Source organism: Pholis gunnellus (genome assembly GCF_910591455.1).
Source record: "Pholis gunnellus genome assembly, chromosome: 2".
NCBI lineage: Eukaryota > Metazoa > Chordata > Actinopteri > Perciformes > Pholidae > Pholis > Pholis gunnellus.
In genome coordinates, this window is record NC_136536.1 from 26319575 (window position 1) to 26342090 (window position 22516).

At 40.6% G+C, this 22516-nt stretch overlaps 1 protein-coding gene across 1 annotated transcript in view; it reads right to left on the reverse strand.

The window, feature by feature from the left end:
• prkcz (protein kinase C, zeta) overlaps positions 1-22516 on the reverse strand; it is a 143901-nt gene that overhangs the window by 50497 nt on the left and 70888 nt on the right. Inside the window, exons 6-11 of the mRNA XM_079180001.1 lie at positions 18563-18694; positions 15970-16060; positions 13717-13772; positions 13227-13421; positions 3831-3928; positions 2578-2664 (exon numbers count right to left, since the gene is read on the reverse strand). Of these exons, the coding sequence (XP_079036127.1) occupies positions 2578-2664; positions 3831-3928; positions 13227-13421; positions 13717-13772; positions 15970-16060; positions 18563-18694 (659 nt within the window). The remainder of the gene's footprint in view (positions 1-2577; positions 2665-3830; positions 3929-13226; positions 13422-13716; positions 13773-15969; positions 16061-18562; positions 18695-22516) is intronic.

A 22516-nucleotide genomic window follows, 5' to 3' on the forward strand; every position in this document is an offset into this window, starting at 1 on the left:
TCTGCTAAAGTTAGCTCCACAGATTTCTACCATACACTTTAAATAAGAAATGGACATAGTCACCAAGACATCAACCATTGGTTTGTGGACTGCTGTTTTGAAGCCTCGAGTTCAGCAATTCATTTTTCAGGAGACCAAAAAGGTTACATTTAACTTTCATGAACGGAAAACACACTGTGAAAGGGTGAAAGACTCCCAGACCGTGGTATCTACAATTATGCTCTAAAGCATACTCTGCTTTATGGTCTGTTTGACTCTAAATGGACCATCATTTACTAAATGAACATCATGCTGTATTGAAGAAGACTTGAAACTAGAGATTGAGACCATAAACTCATGTTTACAATGTTTACTGAGAGAATAAATCAAGAGAGAAGTAGAGTCATTTTCTCATAGACTTCTATACAACCAGACTTTTTACAAATAAAGGAGAAAGAATGCCAGTTTAAGGCACTTCAGCATTGGCTTCGCTTTTCAGAACCGGAGGTTGCCGCCTTGTTTTTACGTAGAAACGTGACATTTTAGAAATGCATATCTCCTTCCAACCTCTCCAGGTAACAAGTATCACTATTACACATTTAACCAGGACTAACTCCAAACCCACGAAACCAGCCTGAAAATGAGGAAAATATAAAACGACTGCATGACAGTCTATGGAGCAGAGACAGATAGCAGTCAAATCTTGCTCACAGCGGGCTAATGCTATGCTATGATTGGACAGTCAAGGGGGGGGACACTCAAGGGGCGGGACTTAGCGAAGATTACTTAAGAAAATGTAAATCTTTGTACATACGTAATTGGCGTAGAAATGTTAACTATCTAAGGAAGTTTGTTGACTTAACGCCATGTGCTCCAGTATGCTTTAGACCAAATGGTTATTGGTTATTGGTTATTGGGGTATAAAGGGCTTTCAGTATATCTATGATCAATCTGGTTATGGTGAACATTGACATATTTATAGAACACAATACTCTTAAAAGCCTCTAGTTTTGAACCTTAATTGGATGTACTTGGTGTGCATCAGTGAGTCAGTAGTATTTCCTCTCCATGTGTAGGTAGTGTGCATTCTGTCTCTAGGAGATAAGCCTTCATTAACAGTGACGAGCCTCTTGCTGTCTGCCTGCTGTAAATCCATGATTGTCAAACACTGAGGGAAAGACTGCAGCGGAGGGATGTTTGACAGAGAACACACAAATCCCACATCGCTCCCCCACGTTTTTCACTGTGACAGCCTCCATTGTACACCGTTGTTTCACTACTGGCATCAGACTGATAGGAGCTGCGTCCTATCAGCAGCACCATCCATCACCCACCGGCCCGCCTCCCCCACGGTGTGGGGGAAATGTGGCAGAGCTCTCTCTAAGAGCGCTGCTCATGAATATGTACAATCATTATGAGTGATTAACATGCTGCTTTGAATATGTACAGCCACTGTCTCCAGAATACAGATTGCAGGGGCCGATAGGGGCCCAACGGTGCCTCTCTAAATCACTCAGCCTTTGATCCAGCATTTATCAGAGCCGCAGTTGGAATGCCCTGCAAGTACAGAGGCACAATGAATTATGGGTGCTCATTATGTTTCTCAGAGGTGGAAAAATACGTGTTCAGTTGAATTTTGGCAGCGTTGCCGCTTCCATGAAGAGCTTCTAAAGAATCCCATTCAGCATACGTTTGTAAGGAGTCCTTGGAAGAAGGATGGTAGGAACATTTTAGACTGAGCGCAAACAAGGTGCATATAAAAGCATCTTCCACCAAGCTCACACTCAATCTAGCAGTCCTACACGGCAAAAAGCCAGATGCTTTTATGAAACTGATGGTTTATGAAAGGCAAAAAAAAAAGACACTGCACACACCCCATAACATTACTGTACGTGAAATGAAAAGGAGTACCAAGAATCGTGGGATCACATATCACATGAAAATCCATCTTGTCAGGCTTCATGTAATGCGTTTGTGACTGGTAAACCAGAGCATGGACCACTCAGAGTCCTGTGAGGAGCTACTGCCAGCTATGGGTGTGGCTTTTGTGTGTGTGACGACACAGAGAGACTGTTTCTTCTAAACAACAATGGCGGCTCCTGAAGAGGTTAGCGTTGATGCTGCAATGGCATCCGTTTTATTAGGACTGGAGAGTATCTCTTCATTAAAAAGAAAAGCAAAGAATGACACTGAAGACTTTTTGACAAGGAAAAGATGTCTTCTCTCTTCTCCCGACTGGCTTTAGCAAGAGTCTGATTGTATTTTTTGAGGGTGCCTGCCCTTTTCCAAACAGTTTGTAATGATGGCTTCTCAGATGGTTCTGTGTAACAAACCGTCCAGCGGGTCAGGTTAGCTGACTATGCCATACTTAACCAAAATGAGCCCACTTCTCTGCCACCCTCTGATCATGGAGCATATTCCTGGAGGCCTCACTGCAGTAACTTGGTCCTGATATTTGTTTTTATTACAGTATAACATTTGATAAAGTTGAAAATATAAAGCCACTTCACTTTATATATGTTTAAAAATATTTCATCTCTGATATGAGTTGACAAAAGTTTCATTTTTCCATGTGGAAGTAACTATACATATGTTTACCTTGCATGCTCTTCAGGGAGCTTCCTTTGTCGTTGCATATGAAACATCAAGTCCCCGCCTTTCACATATTCAATCACCAGAAATAACCTGCAAACCAGAGAGTGATGAGAAAACCCATCAGAACACCATTGATGCTGTTTAGGACTAGATTGTTTGTACAAAAAATGTGAAAAACAAAGAGATGCATAATGACATATCAGATGTAGAAAAGATATCAGATACAAAAGAGCTCCTGTGCTTGTCACTTTGATTTAAAGCAATCGGTTTCTGGAGAAGGCATATATTTAACTTTTATTATTTCGAACAGATATGTTACATGTTGAGTCTGCCAATCGTTCATATTTTCTTTTTAATTTTCCTAACAAATCCATTGAAGAGACCAAAACCAAGTATGAGTTCACCTACTAACAAGTAGTGTTGTTGTGGTCTGATATACAGTAGTTTATGCCTCGATGATATATGCAAATGATATCGGAAAATGTATTAATGTATTAGAAATGCCTCTTATACAGCCTGAAATGCTGGAGTGGGTATCTGTGTGAAGCCAGTCTATGCACCGATCCAATATCATGTCATCATAATATTTATCAGCTCATTTATGCTACACAGGAACAACAACAACACGTGCCACCTGCTACTTGATCTGTACACCCTGCCAGATTGCTACTGAGCATGTGCAACTGTGATGAGTTAACGAGCGAGCCGCCTCGCTTCTTTCTCATCTCTGCTGAGAGCTGTATGTGCCACATGAACAGTGCAGATCCGACGAGGTGCTATCAGAGAGTGTAACTTTACCCGGAGCTAGAAAAATGTCAGCGACTTAGCAATATTTTACACTGGAAAATCCCACCAGTAAAATGGTGATGTGGTTTTAACGCTGGTATCAGATTGGTACTCTGTATCGACTGATACGCAAGTTCAGATATTGGAATCGGGAATGAAAAAGTTTCATTGGAACATCTCAAGCATGGTATGGCTCGTCTTTGCCTTTTTAATAGCTTTTGGACTTCCTTTTGAAAAGATCACCACACAAGACAGTGCAAGATGGCCAAAAACATTTAGTATGGAGAAAGGAAGGCTCTAGATACGTCCAGTTTAATGAAGACGCCTAGCTTTTGATCACTAGACCTTCATTGGAGCAAATGTTTAATTAAAAACTTTAAATGACATTGAGCAGAGCGCAGTTGTGCTTTTTCATGCAAGTTCAAGTTGCTTTAAATGCAGTATGAGTGTCAGTCTTATTGTGATCTTACCGACTTTCTGTCTGGAAACAGGAGTGGAGGCCTACTAAGAATGGATTGGTGGACGCCTGCTCGAACACGTGCTTCTCCGTCTGCACCCAGTCGATATCCTGGAGGGATGAGGAGAGACGGAGACAGAGATGGCATGAGGGGAAGATAATGTATTAACAATCAATTTGTCTGATCAATAGACATTCTCTGTGGTTAAACAGACAGAGGAAGATACACCATGCTACAAATATAAAGTGTAGTCTGTCTCTAGAACAATCCTCACATTCAGGATTATTCTCTCTTTCTGTGTATATATATATACACATACATATATATATATTATATATATATATATATATATATATATATATATATATACGGATTATGTGTATACAGGTGCTTCATTTGAATCTGATATTGGTAAAACTTCAGAATGCCACCAACAAAGTGCTCGTTGGATTATCTAACAATTTCTGACCGTTGCACATCACTTATAATGGCTACTTTATAATACAACTATTTCATGTTTTTTTTTAATTTAAAAAATAGGTGTAAAAGTAGGTGGTAAATGTACTTGCATTTGTTTAGCACCTTTCTAGTCTACCGTTCACTCAAAGTGCTTTCCACTACATGTCATGATACACACATTCACACACTGCCCATCACAACTAATCTAATTCACATTCACACCCATTCATACACTGACGGCACAGCCTTCAGCAGCAGTTTGCGGTAGTTCACTGCTACATGTGGATTGGAGGTGCCGGGAATGGACCTGCCGATCTTTCATTGAAGGTGTAATGAAAGATTTAAACAATTTGAAGATTAAAAACTACTAACAATTACACGCCGTGAGAACACCTTAATCCAACAAAACCTCTTTCTTTTACCTTCAACTGATATTAACAATGGGGTTATGCTGCCAACAAAGATTAGAACCAATGATGATCAGGTATCCGCCATATTCATCAAGAATTGCCTTCTCATCATTATCCCCAAGATTATGGTTATTAGGGGACGGAACGTATCATTTTGAAAACAACCGCTGTGCTTCTGATCAGTCAAGATATTGAAATAAAGTGAGATACACCTGAATACCAGATGGCATCAGTCAAGGAGAAGCTGGGGACCCAGCAATAAAAACCAGTGTGTTAGTCACAGCTGTACCAGGTACAGAAGACCTGATAGACCAGCCATTGACTTGGAATGAGGTCAAGAGAGCAGTGTGTCTCTTCATTAGTAAGCAAGCAATTCACTTGGAGAAAGGGAAAATAGAACTACTCACACTTCTTCACTGACCGCAGTCTACAGATGACCTTGAGCAACAGAGGAAGAGATTCGGCATGGTGTATTAAGATGGCAAATGGACTGTACTTGTATAGCGCCTTTCTAGTCTTCCGACCACTCAAAGCTCTTTAACACAACATGTCATCATTCACCATTCACACCCATTCACACACTGATGATAGAAGCCACCATGCAAGGTGCTACCTGCCCATCAGGCCCCACGATAGGCACAGACTTCGGGAACAATTTGGGGTTAAGTGTCTTGCCCACGGACACCTCAACATGGACTACAGGAGCCGGGGATCGAACCACCGATGTTCTGATTGAGGGACGACCCGCTCAAACTTCTGACTCACAATCGCCCCCAAGACAAAGACCCGGCTCTTCTTCCTAAAAGCCGTCATGTGACACAACTCATCCTCAGGCGAGTACACAAGGAGGTTGTCCAGAGAATCTACATCTTCAGCTGCTGCAAACATATTGGATACCAGGTGCAGATACTGCTATAAGCATCTTTGTTTTTGCATGAGGGGCCTGTGGGGTGCTGTGGTACAGAAGAAGTAATAGACTTTTCTCTATTTCAGACACAATAATGGCAAACTCAACTGGTTTTAATGGTGCAAGGGTGTACACGTCTTGCTAGCTAGCTAAAGGGGGACTGATTTTGTACTTACAACAGCATTGATGACTCGTGTGGATTATTTAACTACAGTACGATTTAGTACCCCTGGAGCAAAAATTGGAAATAAAATGCTTGGCTGGATGAATTTATCATATCTCAAGAAGGAAAAGATTTAAAAAAAAAAAAAAGAATTAAACAACGAGTGGTTCAAAAGGAAAACTTAATTTAAAAAAAGCCCTGTTCTGCTTTCCATTTCTTCTTTTTCGGAGAGGAAACTGTCTGGACAGCAAGTGGATTTAAAGACTTGAAACATATTTTAGAAGGGGTGGTAAAACACCATCATATGTTGATAATGCCTTCAAGTTAGGCTTAGTGGTAGCAATGAACGTTGGCTCAGCTTGATGGTGCGTACAGATGTGGCATTGAAGAATACAACCGTCCCATTGAAGAAAACAGGTAAAAAAAACGGTAAAAGTTTTGTTCATTTGAAAAAAAAATTTGAACCTGAAAGTTCAAGTTGTGGTGTTGAACATTGAAAAATACAGCGATGTATTCAAAATAAAAACAAGTGAATGAAAACATTTTTTGAGGTTGAATATAATTTTGATTCAGTTCTGGAATTGTTTTGAATACATTTTTCTTTTTCATTTTTCACTTTCATATATATTTTGATATTTGAGGTCTTATATTTTTCACTTTCAGATTATATATTTTCAGATTCACTTTTGACCCTGATCTGGCGTGGGGGGCGTGTCATCAACTGAGAGGGGCGTGACATCATGAGTGACAGCATAACAATATGGGGTCAGATCATTCTCAATAATTGCAAATGCACACAGAAAGACTCACAAATGTGCACAGAACAATTCACAAATATATTCGATTTACAAATGCACACAGAAGGATTCACAAATACATTCCAATGCACACATAAATAAATTAGTATTTATCTAAATATAAAAACAAAGTCACAAATATATTTCTGCATTTGTGTGGATTTGTGTGTGGATTTTTCTATTTGTTTGTGGATTTGTATGTATTTATTTGTGGATCGTACTGCATTTGTTAGTGGATTGCTCCACATTTGTGTGTGGGTTTATGAGACTCCCCTGACGTGGCTGGATTTTAACATGGACCTATCTGTAGCCAATCAGATGTCAGTCTCATTTTCAACCAATCACATGATCTTTAAATATTGTCCTTCGGTGGTCCTATGTTGGTATGGTAAGCTCTGTCGTCAGATCTGCATTGTGTGATTTTAGAAGGCATTCTTCTTCTTGAATTGTGTCATCTCTGCTGTTGGTGGTACATTATCACAGTGTCTCCCTCTCTCACTTGTGCAGTATATTGGTTGTGAGAGTATGGTTCAATGTGATATATCTATGATATGTTTTGATTACATCATCAAATTTTGTTGTGTTTATATTGTGTGGCCCCACCAAAATGTTCATACCAAAATGGCTACTGGCTATGAGGAGGGTCATCACCAAATGCAATGTATTTAAAAGACAAAGTGATGATCGAGGTGGCCGAAAGATGGCAGACCTATCACAAGACCCGTTGCTTCCTGATGAGCCACCATTTACCGATGTAGGACTGGACTACTTTGGTCCATTTGGGGTGAAACAGGACAGAGGATCAGAGATATGGTGCCGTATTCTCCTGCTCAACTAAACAAGCTGTTCTCATTGAGGTGGCACATTCCTACTGATTCGGATAATGATTTGTGTTCAAATGCAATTTGCAAGGGGTCAAGTCATACAAGATAGCGATACCTTTAAAGAATTAAACTGTGTGCAGATACAGAATGACTTCCTTAAAAGGGAATCTCCTGGAAGTCAAATTCTTCCCCAGCTTTCACATCACGGTTGCATCTTGGAAAGACAATTCTGAGTGCACTGCTTCAACAGCAAACCCTTGATGATGCAAACTGTACTATGTGAAGTAGAGGCCATCGTCAATGATTACAAAGGTATCAAATGACCTGGAGGCCCTGACTCCAAACCACCTGTCAATTAAAAACTCAGCCACCTCTGCCTCTTAGTCTTTCTAAAAAGGAACACCGCTAGACCTGCAGAAGGTGGTGTCAGGTGCAATATAAAGCAAATCTATTCTGAAAGCGGTGGATAAAAGAATATCTTCCAGACAGAAATGGGCTCTTACACAAAGAAATGTCCAGCCTTGCGTCATTGTTTGCCTCCTCACGGAAGACTCTGCACCAAGGAATGGATTACAGGTCGTGTTCTATATACAACTCCCAAGGTGGAAATTAAAATGAGCATCAGCACATTGGAGTGGCATATAACTAAGTTATGCATGCTAATGCCCACTGAGTAATTGAAATGGACATTCAGTAGGGGCCAACGGTAAAGATTGAGCCCCAACAAGGAGAAAACTCCAATACTCACAAGGTTCCCTAGTCTCTGTATTTCATAGTAACTATGGGGAAGCTCTATTTTGAATTGATGTGGTAATTGTAAAGCTGCACATGCATTTGACATTTAGGAGCTGAAACAGATTTTTGTATCGTGGTTATGTAAATATGATTGAATATAGTAGTATTAAAGGGCTTGAATTATTGAAGTACGGTATCTTTAGTTTTGAACTGAATGGTGTAGCACTGTGGATAGGGAGGAGGCAAGCAGGAGTTTGTATCACCATAGGGAAAACGCTGACAAATTTGGTTTAAAGCAGGTTTTCTTTTTGTTATGAATTCCTGAAGTGATTAAATGTATTTTCTTTTAATGAATGATTAGCTTTACCTAAAACGCTACAGAAGTATTGGGATCACTTGGATCACGCGAGTCAGAAACAACTCGCAGCCACCACTGGAATCATTCTATAAAAAGCAGCGGGATAAAGAGTAACCTCAACCATTGACAGCTAGTAAAGAAAGAGAACCGATAGTATCTTCATTCTTAAATCCATTTCCTTTCATTATCATCAGTCAGCTGTGGTTTTAGTTGTTCATACTTCACTTATAGAGAAGTATGAGTGTTTAGCCTGAGGTTGAGTTGTTTTATGCCAATTTAAAAAGTTGATGATGGTTAATGTTTTATGTAATCTATAATATAACGTGTCAAAATTATGAGTTCTCCCACGCTGTGCTCCAACTCCATATGGTTAATTTATGACATCAATAGAGCACTCCATACCAAATTCCTTCTGGTCAACTCATTATTACTGGAGGAATTTATAATTATGCAGAATATGCCACTACAACATGTCTCGTGTTGGTCATTTCAGCTCCTCTCGTAGTTTGCGGTCTGTCTGTGAGAGCTCGCACAAGCTTCCTCTGATGTCAAGCAACAGACTACTAAACGGATGAATTATTAAACTAGTGAATGAACGTCCAATCACAAAATTAGCACTTGATGGTTTCCTTACAGCCTCTTTATTATGGAAACATCTCTTATAGAGTAATCTGTTTTGGTCTTCAGCTGTCACAAAAAATGTGGATTTCAGCATTGGATTTTAGAATGACGTGTTTATGTGTGGAAAAGAAATAAAACATGTTATCAGTTGATAAGGGGGAGTGGAGGTATGAAGCCTGTGACATGATTTATGCTGTCCTGGATTAGTTGTGCAGATGTTGGATGATGCTGTAGCTCTGGACAGTGATACTGGTTCTACATGAGCCCGGCAGTTTCTGTGTTTAGTTATATGTTGAGCAACAGCACCATCTAGTGGGTTTATGCAACACAAACACAGCAAAGTCAGAAGGATTCAGTACTGATCCCTCTCAACTTACTCTTTGATTCTTTTGGTTTTCATTCCATTTAAAGGTACAGTGTATGCAAAACACAGTGTAACTAGTTCAGTCAGTTCAAAGTCAATTTCAACTGGGAAATTAAAATCACATCAAGGGCCAGATATATATAGTTATTAACATGCTTTCATCTAATCTAAAAATAAAATAACTTTGGTTGTATTGTTGCAAGTCCCATATAACCTTCTCAAATACACTTTGGTCCACATGAAGCCCTTAAAAAGTCAAAGGTTGCTTGGCCATCGTGGCATTTAATCAAGCAAAATAAGGCCTTCTGGTTACATTCTTACAAGTAGGATAAAGCTTGGCCTGGATATGACAACGCGATGGTTGTGTGGGACACTTAATGAAAAGATCTAAGTGAAAGATCTTTGATCATGTAGTTTACATGTTTACAAGCAAAACTCACATGCAGCCTATTTCAGCATCAACTTTCCTTTTTTGTGCCATTCTTTTTTTGCTTGCTTACAGACAATGGAAGCGTGACTATCTGTTGGGTTTTGACACATGCCCGGGTGTGCGTCGCTGTGCAGCCCAAAGCTACAAGAAGGCGGGACTAAAATGTGTTGAGAACCTGAACTGATAACGGCCGCATCAAAATTTGCGAGGGGCTTGAGTTTGACACTTGTGTGCTGAATAAAAGAACTGACTTTATATTCCAGTCGTGAACAGGGCAGAGCGGCCGTCAGATCATTTAGTAAAGGCTGCATGTTTTACTAGAGACGCCAGTGATTGAAGATCACACTTCAGCTTTTTCTATTTCATTCAACAAACGTTTTTGTTGTTGCTCGACTTCAGTGTGAGACCAAACAGGATTGGATTTATTTCCTGAAGCCTTTGTGCAAAATGAAAGAACAGAACTGAAGTGTGGTCGTGGACATTCCCTGATTGGTAGTATGACAACACTAGTGAGTTTAAAGAAAGTCTAACACTTCCACAGGAACAATGATGCACTGACATTCTATCGACTATCAACTGACTGTCAGAGCAACAAATGTGACATGTGAGTAAGAAAGTGGTTCAAAAGGACACAGGGCAGCACCTCTGAAGCGTGTCAAAATCTTGTTTGTATAAATGTAAAATAAACAATTTGTCTTTTGGATTCATTCATAACAAATTTGTCAAGCAGCCTCCTGTTTTGTCGTCACAGTGAGGTTGTCCGGTTTGGTGCCATCGTGTCTGTACGGAGACCAAAACCAAAATCTCAACTTGCTGACTGTGTGTGGGCAACTTGAGCTAAAGCCAGACACAGTGCATTCGCTGCCTCCATCCAAGTGTGTGCGTGTGCGTGTGTGTGTGTGTGTGTGTGTGTGTGTGTGTGTGTGTGTGTGTGGGCGAATGGGTAAGCAGTCGTTCCAGGAAATAAAACCACAAACCATTTCTGTTTGTGTACAGACTAAACTACAGTGTAGTATTGAGCTTTGGACCTTCCCAGGCTTACTGTCTCCACCTGCTGCAAGTCTTTATTCTCAGCTAGGCTAACTACGTCCTGACTCCGGCTCTGTACTCAACACACAGACATGAGATTGATATCAATATTTCAAAATGACGAAAAAATAATCATAATTCTCTGAACATCATGTATTGTACTATTTAGTACTATGTACTAGTTTGTGTGAACATGGAAGGATGATAATTGTCCTTTTTCTTGTCCACTTGAATGAAATGTGAAATGTGGAAACTCTCTGCCAGTTAAACTCACATTAATAATAAATGTGACAGATGTGTATGTCTGCGTCTTTCCTGCTTGAGCGTTATGCAGACTTAGTCCTTGAAAATGTTCATGTTCATCTGGTGATTCATCACTGGAAAAATGATGGGATATTGAGATTGCATCTTCTCCAGTGAGTCACCCACTCACTTCGCCAGCTTCCTTCTGAGCCCCTGTTCCCATTCATAAGCCACCCCCCCCCCCCTCCCCCGTCTCCTACTTCACTCCCTTTTACTTATCCCTGCTTGCCATCTCTCCACCGCTCACTGTTGAATCTCCAGCCTCCCTTCCTCCCTGATTACTGCTCTCAGACCTGTTACATCGTCCCTGCATGCCCTCCGGACCCACAGTCCTGCTGCTTTTCATCCTCACCAGCTAATCAGGGACTTTTGGAATGCAAGGTCAAAGCTATAAGAGAGAGAGTATCCAGAAGCCGAACCACATGTGCTGACGATGTGATACAAAAGAGTATCCCTTTCCATGAAACACATCTGACCCACTAATAGACTGATTTCCTTTCATGCGTCCAGGATCAATGCAGAAGTCCTACAGATCATAACTGTATGTGTGCCACCGTACATTGCATGAGACACTGGCTGGTTTGTATAGCTTTGTGTCATTTGACGTCCGCAGCACAAACCAGAGGGGGCAAAAGCTAGTGGAGCCACCCTGGGGAGTGAACGCCATTAAAGAAAGTGCTGCTGTCCAGCAACGCAAGCAGCAACGCAAGTTGAAGCTGGAAAACAGGACAGTGGTGTATCCTGCTGTGGGGTCACACAGAAATGTCTTAACGTACATCACATGCCACCAGTGTGTGTTACTTGGCTCGATTTCTACACAGCAATGACCCATCCCCTTGTTCCTGATCGATTTCTGGGCCAATCCAGAAGTAAAAAGAGTGGAAGCATCTTGCATTGCAAAGAATGAGTGTTTGCTTTGGATGGGCAGAAATAAACAGCTGTGTACAAAGAGCCAAACACATGACACTTTTCACTCTCAAGGCTCTTCCTTAGAAATCCGTTTCTGGACACAGCACCAGAATCCAAAGATGATCTTCTTGTTAAAATGTATTTGACAGAGTTGACAACAGGTTTCTATTCCTTGTCTTTTGTCTTCATTCTGGTTTAGTGTATTTGTAGATTTGGCCGTCATTCCCACCAGTAATAATAACATTGTAAAGGTTATCTGGGCATGGAAAGAACAGACTGGTCACACAGTTTGCACCAAAATATATTTACAAGTTAAAATCAAGGCAAAAGTGAAACTAGCAGCATTTCAGGTGCTCTTGTTTTCCCCTTTACCGCCATGTAAAAGGGGTTTAGATATTCTGGAAGCAAATGCTGGGTTTGTTTACCCGTCTGATCCTCTGACTCTCCTGGTTCTTGCCCTTCTGTAGTGATGTTGTGTTTCTGAATCTCAGCAATTATTTTGGGGAGTTATCAGAATGGCTTTTACAAAAATAGGACCCAAGTTGGTCATGCCAGTATGATGTCAGACACCTGTACATAACTTTACACCTGTACATAAACTTTAACTGGGGAAATCCTGTAAGTTTCCCCACTGCGGGTCTAATAAAGGATTATCTTATCTCATCTTATGTTGGGTAGCTACAGGATAAATGAGGATTCAGCTAGTGCATAAATAAAAAGGTGTTGGCATTAAGCTGTTGATGATATAAACAAAGCACACAAAGTGGAACATGAGAGAAGTGGCTTCCACTTTTCCTTTTTTAGTAATGTTGCAGATGACTCATGATGCATTAAGTGTCTCTAGTGTCTGGATCAAGTCCACATCAAATGAAGGCTCGTTGTCAAGGACACCAAGTTTTTTCTCATTTAAATACAAAAATAAGAAAAAAGATTGATAACCTGATAACTGCCATTCTAAGCAGAGAAGAAGTTTGGTCTGGTAACAAGTGCACCACACTCTGGAGTTGATTTTAGTCTGTGTTGTAGAGTAACTCTGAGCACTATGCACCCGGCCCCCTGTCTCACAACCTGGCCCTCCCAGGTGTCCTGAGTGTCTCACCTCGTCATCGTGGACCAGCTCCTTCTTCACCACCTTCATGGCGTACACCTGCTTGTTCTTCTTTAGCCGGACCAGCAGGACCTTGGCGTAGCTGCCGCGCCCGATCACTCGGATCAGGTCGAAGTCACCCAGCCCGAGAGCCAGGCCCTGGGACAGCTTGATGCCATCGATGCCGTCCACTACTGCTTTGATGTCCTACAGGGGGCAGAGGTCAGAGTGGTGGGCGTGTATTGATACATTCACAATAAATATGAATGGTTAGAATGTTTTAGGTAGAAGAATGATCAAGTAGCAGTGCTTTCCAAATGATTTTGAAACAAAGAAAAATATTTGTCTCCTTTTCCCAAACGTGTAAAATGTTTATTGTATTTTTTTTAAAGACATTATTACACTTTGTGAGTGTAAATCAGGACAGGATGATTATTTTACAAACTTTAAGAGCAACAAATATGACCATGCAAACTTCTATCAAATGACAGTAATTTCTCACCTCTGTATCTGCATCCTCTGTTTTATCTACTGTACAGTTGTGTGGTAGAAAAGGTACTGCAGACACAGAAAAACACATTTATAATGTGACATAAGCAAATCTGCACTGACAGGTTTAACTTGCTGTTCTTTTTTTGTCCAGTAGAGGTAGGTAGAGTACACAGAATCAAGTCCAACTATCCACCAGGAATTCCAAACTAGGTCAATCCAGAGAGCATTTCATATCAGGGACCCCCAGCAGACCCCCATCAGTCCACACAGTCTCCCTTTAATAGGATTTACCACTGTGTTCTATGGGATCCCATCAGAGAGCAGCAATGTGGTTAGATAACTCTTCATAGTTACATAAATGATGATGGCGAGTGTGCGGTGAAGCTACCGGGGTCTAAAGAGAATCTTTTGAACAAAGTATCAGTTCTATTAATTCCTTTGTCTGGGGATGACATCATGTGTATACTGTCCTCTCTATGTAATGTACAGTGTGTACATTACGGTGTCTTCATTGGTACCAGTAATGATCAACTTTGTTTGCTAATATAAAAGTGATGGGAGCTGTGTTCAGTCATGTATGTTGTTTGTGTGTTCTTGAGGCTCTCATAAGGGTTTCACTGCTTGTGGATTTGACAAAGACGTGACAGAAAGCCCAAGTCAGAGGTCAGAGGTCACATAGAGTGCTCTGTATTTTAGGCCAGTCTTCTCTCTGCTCGTAGATTAGTTTAACACAAGTTATTTAAAGAAAATGTAAATGTTCAAATTAAAGACTGACTTCATTTAAGGCTAAAAGGTTAGCCACCCTAGCCTCTGGCTAACTCTGGACTAAGAGTCATGTTTCCATGGTAACAGTTTGCACTAAATGACAAAAGAATATGGCTCAAAATATGGCTCAAAATGTGACGAGGAGGCAGTATTTAGAGAGCACAGTGACATTTTGGAAATATACAGCAGAGAACTAGTCTGAACCAGACTGACAAGTTAACACAAGTGCTGAGTCCTGGAATGCTAAACTAAGTCTAACCAAGTCTCGTTCAAGAAGAAGTCTCGTTCTGAAATCCTGAGAGGTGACTTGTTGATGAGTGAGGGTTGGAGAGAGCAGAGCCTGTGTTGTCAGAGTTCCTTGTGTTGGAGTACAGAAAGCTTAGCTTAGTGTTAAAGGATTTCCAATGTCATTGCTGAATATGTTGAGGATTTTGGCAATGTGGTCGCGACACGAGATTTCAGAACGAGACTTCCCCTTGAACGAGACTTGGTTAGACATAATAACAAACAGACCTGATCAAGACCTGATCAATTTCTCTGTAGGGTTCTTTCCATACTGTTGTCAGACAATGTTGTCATTTTACCACCTACCACCATGAGTTTCAATTCGTGTCCTGTTTTTTGTGCATTACAGGGAGAATCGTGTTCAATCAAGTCTGGTAAAGCAAAAATAATTATGTGTTCCCAGTTTGTCACACCACAGAAAACGTAACCACCAGCAAAGTTTGGAGGATAAAAGAAATCAGTCAAGTATATAAAATCAGGTTTCAAAAGTCATGAAACAATGAGCAGTATCTTCTGTCCGCTGAAGGCTCTGGAACCTCGGCCAATCTGTACGCTAACTCTGCAGGGTTGTGGTGCTCAAAACTATTCCTCCACTGCAGCCATGGGTAGGTTAGAGCAGAGCCACACAGAGTCAGCACGTTTAGTTATGTTTATGCTGTCCAAAATCACAAGTTCTTAAGAAAGATATTCTGACGTTGGTCAGGGACGACTGCCCCCTAGTGGATCATTTCAAGATGTAAGAATGAAAGTGTGTGAACTAGTTGCAGTATCAAGTATAACAGCATTGTCGAGTGTCTTTGAAATGCATGAGGCTCAATCTCAAAGAACCTTTCCGAATCAACGGTGATCAAACATACAGAAAGATACAAAGGCATTTTTTATTTTGATGTAACTTGACAGCCATAGCATTCTGCCGTATCCTGATAATAGTATCCTTTATTACACTGCTCATCTCTAACATTAACATTTACGGTTAACTGGAGTGAGAGTAGCGTTTTTGTCTTGTTTCTCAAACAAAGTATGAACCTCATTGCCGTAGCTTATTATTAGCTCTCCTCAGAATTATATCCACTGTTCTTCAATAAGTGGAACAATGTTTAAGTCTGAAGTTGTGAGGCAAATATTGAGCTTGTACATTTTTTATCTTAGAAATAATGAAAGGATCCAATAAGATGGCAGCACAGTACTTTGTTAAAAAAGAAGAAGGGCTTACTTCCGTCTGTGTCCTCTGTGTCCTCTGGTGGAAGGTCCACTTCGTCACTCTTAGCGTCTGAAGGGGGCTCCTGTGATGGCATGACTGGATCCTGAACAAAGAAATTCAAAAGGCCTCCTAAATATACCCTGACACATTCCCCCAAATGCCCACTGACATATCCACTCTTGGTGGTACACTCCTGGTGTGTGAGGAATCATGTGTGTGAGGAAAAGTCTGCATTTGGAGATATGCTCTAGTAAAGACATGCTGTTGCTCCCAGACTCTAATGGCAATGTGGGTTTTACTGGAATAAAGTCATGAAATCATTTGATCTCATCAAGCCTCAAAGTCATTGATCTGTCACTGAAGACATCAGGTTAATGCTGTGATCAAGAGGGGGGACGCCCACTGCTGACAGCGGACAGTTAGCCCAAAGCTCCATTGATTCTAGTCAGGATTTTGGGTCTTTGTGTTAGGTCAGATGCTTCCTTTGTGGTCAAATTGGATCGATTACATGGAACACACCGGTTTGCTGTTACTAAACTTGATGTCTGGTTTCAAAAGAGCAGGACAAGCTACAGGAAGGCAAACAGGGAGTGTGCAAAGAGAGCTGTATCTGTGTTGTGGTTGAATGCGTTGATCTCCTTGATCTTCCATTCGTATGATTGTGCTCCTACAGCGGCTTACAGCACCATACCACATCTCTTACATATCCAATAAAGGTGCAATGTGTAAGATCTGGCCAGAATTTCAGTTTTAAAAAAATGATGAAGAGAATATGAAGAGGTCACAGTGTTGAGGCTACGTCAATACGTCTACGTCTGTGTTACATGAGAGGACGAAGAAGTAGAACTGCCCCGAGGTCGTGTCAATAATACACCCATGGTTTGTTTTTAGAGCTTGTTTTAGTACATAGAAATAAAAATATCAATATATTTTTGACCAAATACCTCAATATCGATAGTGTGAGGATACTGTACTGGGTTGACCATTGGTGATTTTGCAAAATATGAACACAATGACAGTTGCTGCTGTTACACGGGTTAGACCTAGCACTGTGGCTGGCCACAGCCCACTGTGACTCCCAGCTCTGGGGTTTGGGCTGGCTGGATGTGAGTTCTTACAGCTAACCGCTAACTGAAGCTCCGTCTCTTGGAGCTGCTGCACGCTCTCCTCCCTGTGTAGTAGTCTCCTGGTGGCGGGGAGGACCTAAAATGAGAGTAGTTTCTCGTTCCTGCAACTTTGAATTTAATCCAATAAACCACCTATGAAAGCGTACGTGGACCGTAGAGCCACCGGTTAGTGTCACAGCAAACAAACAAAGATGACTAACGTAAACTACAGGCCGACGCCACACATGAACATCAGTGTTATTTTGACATGCTTTTAGAGTATCAGCAGTTTGGTCCAGTTTTACGTATTCTTGCCCTGCTGTAAGTGGCTTTTTTAAAATTCTTTAAAATTGATGACTGTAAATGTAGGTCTGCACGGTGGTGTGGTGACTAGCACTATCGCCTCACAGCAAGAGGAGCCCAGGTTTGCTGGACAGAGTTTGCATGTTCTCCCCGTGTCAGTGTGGGTTCTCCCTCAGGGTTCTGCGGCTTTCTCCCACACAAAGACATGCAGCTTAGGTTAACTGATGACTCTAAATTGCCCGTGGGTGAGTATGTGAGCGGAACAATAGTTGTCTGTCTCTATGTGTCAGCCTCTGGGATAGTCTGGCGACCTGTCCAGGGTGTTCCCTGCCTCTGCCCACTGTCCGCTGGGATCAGCTGAACAGGATAAGCAGTATCAGATAATGGATGGATGGACTGTCAATTTAGGTTGGTTAAACCCAGTAGTAGAGGTGAAATGCTGCCCCCTATTTGTTTGGAGCAGGTAGCCAGATGTTACACATTGCACCTTTAATATGCTGACAGTGGCTTCAGCTGATAACTATTTTCTTTCCAAAATAAAACAGAAAAAAAACCTTCAACCTATAAGTGCAGTGAGCAACCTACAGTACAGAGTGGGTATTTTAGTACTACTGTAATTCATCTTTCTTGATCACAGAGAGTCAAATAAATGTATTTCCCTCATCAAAGCTTTACCTGAAGATGATTCCAAACAGACTGACTAAAGTCAGAGCTGTGATTCTATTTCTACTTACGGAAAGAAGCTTTCTACTTTGTCAGGTTTGAGTTTCAGTTATTCTTTTTGTTATAACAAAAACCTGAACAACCCTAAACTTGATGAAGGATCATTTCATTAGTTTATTACAACATAATAATGTATAAAATATATATAATAATAAAAAATAATAAAACAGAGCAGTCCGTTGATCAGACACCCAGGTTAGTCCTATATTGATGTTTGGATAAGAAAACGAAGGGGAAAAGTTGTCACTCAAACTGTCTACAGACCAACTTCCTGTTTCAGCTTGGACCTACTGACCTTGCTGTAGTTGTGCAATGAGAAATATTATTACCACTTTAGAATTGAATCTCCTAAGAAAGTGGTAGCATATAAGTACATGTGTTCCACTTGTACTACTGTCACATAAAACTCTCCCGGTGAGGGAATGTAATCTTCATCATCAGAGTTTGCTGAGAGGCTGTGTCGACACACTCACCATAAGCCTTTGGCAGGTCTGAGGGATGAGTCTGTGACAGCGCTTATGGACCAGCAGTTTGCAGTTGATACACTTGTAGCCCTGCCTGCCCAGCCCCCATATCCTTTCAGCACAGTGGCCACAGTAGGCTTTCTGTAAGACACACGGGACAGCACACACTGACGGGTTAGATTTGATCACACAGTACTGATACAGTCACTATTGATTTATCATCAAGAGTTAATTAACAGTAACCACTGACTAATGTATGAGTGTGATAGACGTACAGAGACGATGATTACACCTTCTTACTTGCTTTCTTGTATTGTTTTAACGCAGGTTGATTTTCATTCTGAACGCCACATTGGACAATATTCACTCTTCTTTTAGCTCTGGTTCCGTCTCTACTAATCTCTATAAACAGATACCTGTATATGAATGTAGAATCTGCAGGAAACAGGACAATATTATGGTCCCTGTAGGGTTGTGAGTAGTAGCGACCAATCACGTTTGAGCAGTCTTTGGTTGAATGCAGGTAAACAGCACGTGTGGAGAGCAAATGAGGTGGATCCCATTGGCCAAAATCTGGAAACCCAGCAGCTATCGTCTGACAATGATTTAGATTGTATACGTCTCCATTCATAGATATGGGTTTATAGACTCCATTCTCGCCTCTTAAGTTGCTCATCAAACTGCAAACAATGAGCAGCACATGACAAAAGACATCCTGGCCCTGATAGCCGCTGACTAAACCGGAACCTCAGAAATATTAGCCGTTGCTCCCAGAGGCTAAATCGCGGTCAGGCAGAACGTCGATGTGTTCCGTGATTGGGTCTCCACCAACGCCTGAGGGGAAAGCCTCCAGCGTCTGTCTCTTTAGCTGCTAAACGCTGCACTGTGTTCACCAGCTAAGCTCTAACTGAGTCTGTCTGCTGTTTGCTGCTGAGCTGGTAGAGTACGGTCACTTCATCAGAGCTTTTTCACTTTTTCATTACTGCAGCTTTAAGTGAAAAACAGTTAAAACGTGTATTCACTCTTGGTATTGGTGTAGCAATCATGCATCATATTGGTATGATTTCCATATAATAACCACTGTTGGCACATATTTCTTTGTATTGTATTGTATTTGTATTGTTTCTTTTGTCTTTTTATATAAACATTGTTTATTGTCTGCAGACCCAAAATTAATGAAACAATGTAAACGCTGAATGGACTTGCATTTGTATGCACTGATGGCACAGCCTTCTGAAGCAATTAGGGTTCAGGTTCTTGCCCAAGGACAATTCGAAAGGCAGACTGGAGGAGCCGGGGATCGAACCGCCGATCTTCCAAATAGAGGATGACCCAATCTACCTCTGAGCCACAGCCAAATGTGTTTTTGAGTAATACCACTTAACACAAATTAGTGGTAACATATGTAAATGAAATGTAGTGATCTGGTACTAGTTATGGGGAAAACAGAGACAAAGTTCTGAGACTCTTTGAGTTCATTTGGTTGTGCTGAGTTTTTGATTTCAAGAGGAATGTCTTTGTTGAAGCGCGATGAGCTGAACAAAAAGACTACATCACACTAGCTTATCAATTCACTTAAATGATGCACTGGAAGTGGACCAATTGAACACTGCTCTTCAGAATGGGTTCCGATGGCACCTGTCTGTCGAGCTCTGCACTGTCTATTTGACTTAACCCTGTAAAGCCATTTGTATCATATTTGTTACAACAGTTTCAGAGACCTTTATGTAATTAACATGAGCAATACTTTCCTGGAAAAACGTATTGTATACAATCCTATACATGTCTGCTGCCATCTGGTGGATTTTCAATGCACTGCAGGCAGTAGCAGGCATTTCAATTCCATTTCTAAAATGGCAGCCGTCATGACGTGACTCGTTCCGTTTTCGGCAGGGTAATCGTTGCTAATTTTGAAACAGTTACGGTAAGAATAACATTTATAGTGTTACTAATATTTCAATATCAATATTTACTGTATTGAAGCAACCTATAATTAATTAATGTTTCATTATTTTTTTACAGTAAAATCATGTTGAAAATATAGGTATCAAATATGAGACAGCAGGTATATAAAGTAAGAATTCACCTGTAAATCCTTGTATTGTATTTCATCATGCAATCTGGATTATGCCATATCTAATGCCAAATACACTGTTTTGATTATTTAATTAAACTAATTAAGGTAGAAATGTCATAGTAAGATATATTGAGTGGAAATTTATGTTTTATATATATATATATAATAACAAATCCTTGGCTATCATAATCTCTTGTTATATTGCTTGTTTTAAAAAAAGAAACTCAGAGTAAACAATGTTTTTGTTTTTACTTTTAGATGGCAAAAAGGTAGTGTTGTGGGACATGTGTGACGACCCTCTCTGCCCTGTCTGCCTGTTCGTTTGGCTGCCTTCCTTGCAGGTGTGGCAGAGGGTCGTCAGGCAGAGTGGAAACACCTGAGGCCATTAGCAACACTGGCCCTGTGTGCCAGAGCACCCAATATAAAAACATTCTGGACTCTCAGTTGGCTTCTCAGTTGTTCCAAATGTTCAAAAAGCAATGAACATCATTTGTTATTGTTTGTAAAGTAAAAATTGTTGTGATAAATAAATTGCCCTCATATACCTGATGTAGCAAATGTGATACAAAAAAAATATCATATAGGTAAATAAAAAAAAAAAATGTATATATATTTGGACTAAAGGTCCAATAAACAATTCAATATCAAAAATTCAGAATTTTCTGAATATTATTTGATGGTTCACTTCCAAATAGAGGATGACCCAATCTACCTCTGAGCCACAGCCAAATGTGTTTTTGAGTAATACCACTTAACACAAATTAGTGGTAAAATATGTAAATGAAATGTAGTGATATGGTACTAGTTATGGGGAAAACAGAGGCAAAGTTCTGAGACTCTTTGAGTTCATTTGGTTGTGCTGAGTTTTTGATTTCAAGAGGAATGTCTTTGTTGAAGCGCGATGAGCTGAACAAAAAGACTACATCACACTAGCTTATCAATTCACTTAAATGATGCACTGGAAGTGGACCAATTGAACACTGCTCTTCAGAATGGGTTCCGATGGCACCTGTCTGTCGAGCTCTGCACTGTCTATTTGACTTAATATCTTTTCTATTTTACCAACAATTATTGCTAAATGGCTTCTTCTAGGAAACTTACAGACCTATAAAATAAAGCAAGCTTTAGTTTCATCGGATGGTTGAGTCAGTTTGGATTGTGTCGTTGAGTAAAGTAAACAAGCTACACCCAACTGAAAATATGAACGCTCAAGTTTACATTATAGTATTTATGACTTGTTTGCATTGCCCAGCTCCATCCTTTGCATACCGTTATTTTCCTGTCTACATTATATTATTACGTGTGGGTTCACACATCTACTGTAAAGCTGAGACTCCACTGTGTTACATAACATGAGTGTTTGCTCTTTGATTGACTCTCTCTCTGTGGTTAGCTTTTAGCTTGTCTCCTACAGCGCTATATTTGTACCAAAGGATGTTCAGTGTCCCTGGACATCAATACATCTGTCACCAAAATGTCTCACTGGAGACCGAACACATGCAGCGTGTGTGCTTTGTTGTATCGACAACATTTACAAGGTGTGTATGCTGACGGTGTGAAGAACAAAGAGTCCCAGTCACTGCTCTGTTGCCATGGAAATGAGACTTGAAAAGGCTTGCTTCAGTCGTTCTAATGTAACTCTACATAGAGGTGAAGGCGTACATTTAGAAAGTGATCCCAAGCTTTTGTCCGGTTTCTTTCCCTTCCACCACACACACACAACTGCCTTTTACACCATACAGTCTCAACATGTTTCTATCCTTGGCTTCTTTTCACCTTTTATTTTTTATCAGAGTTCTATAAGCATAGTCAAGGCCTTGTAAACAAGGCTGCGTCGAATTTACAAAAGTATTGCTTAAATGCATTAGAAAAAAAAGAATTAATGA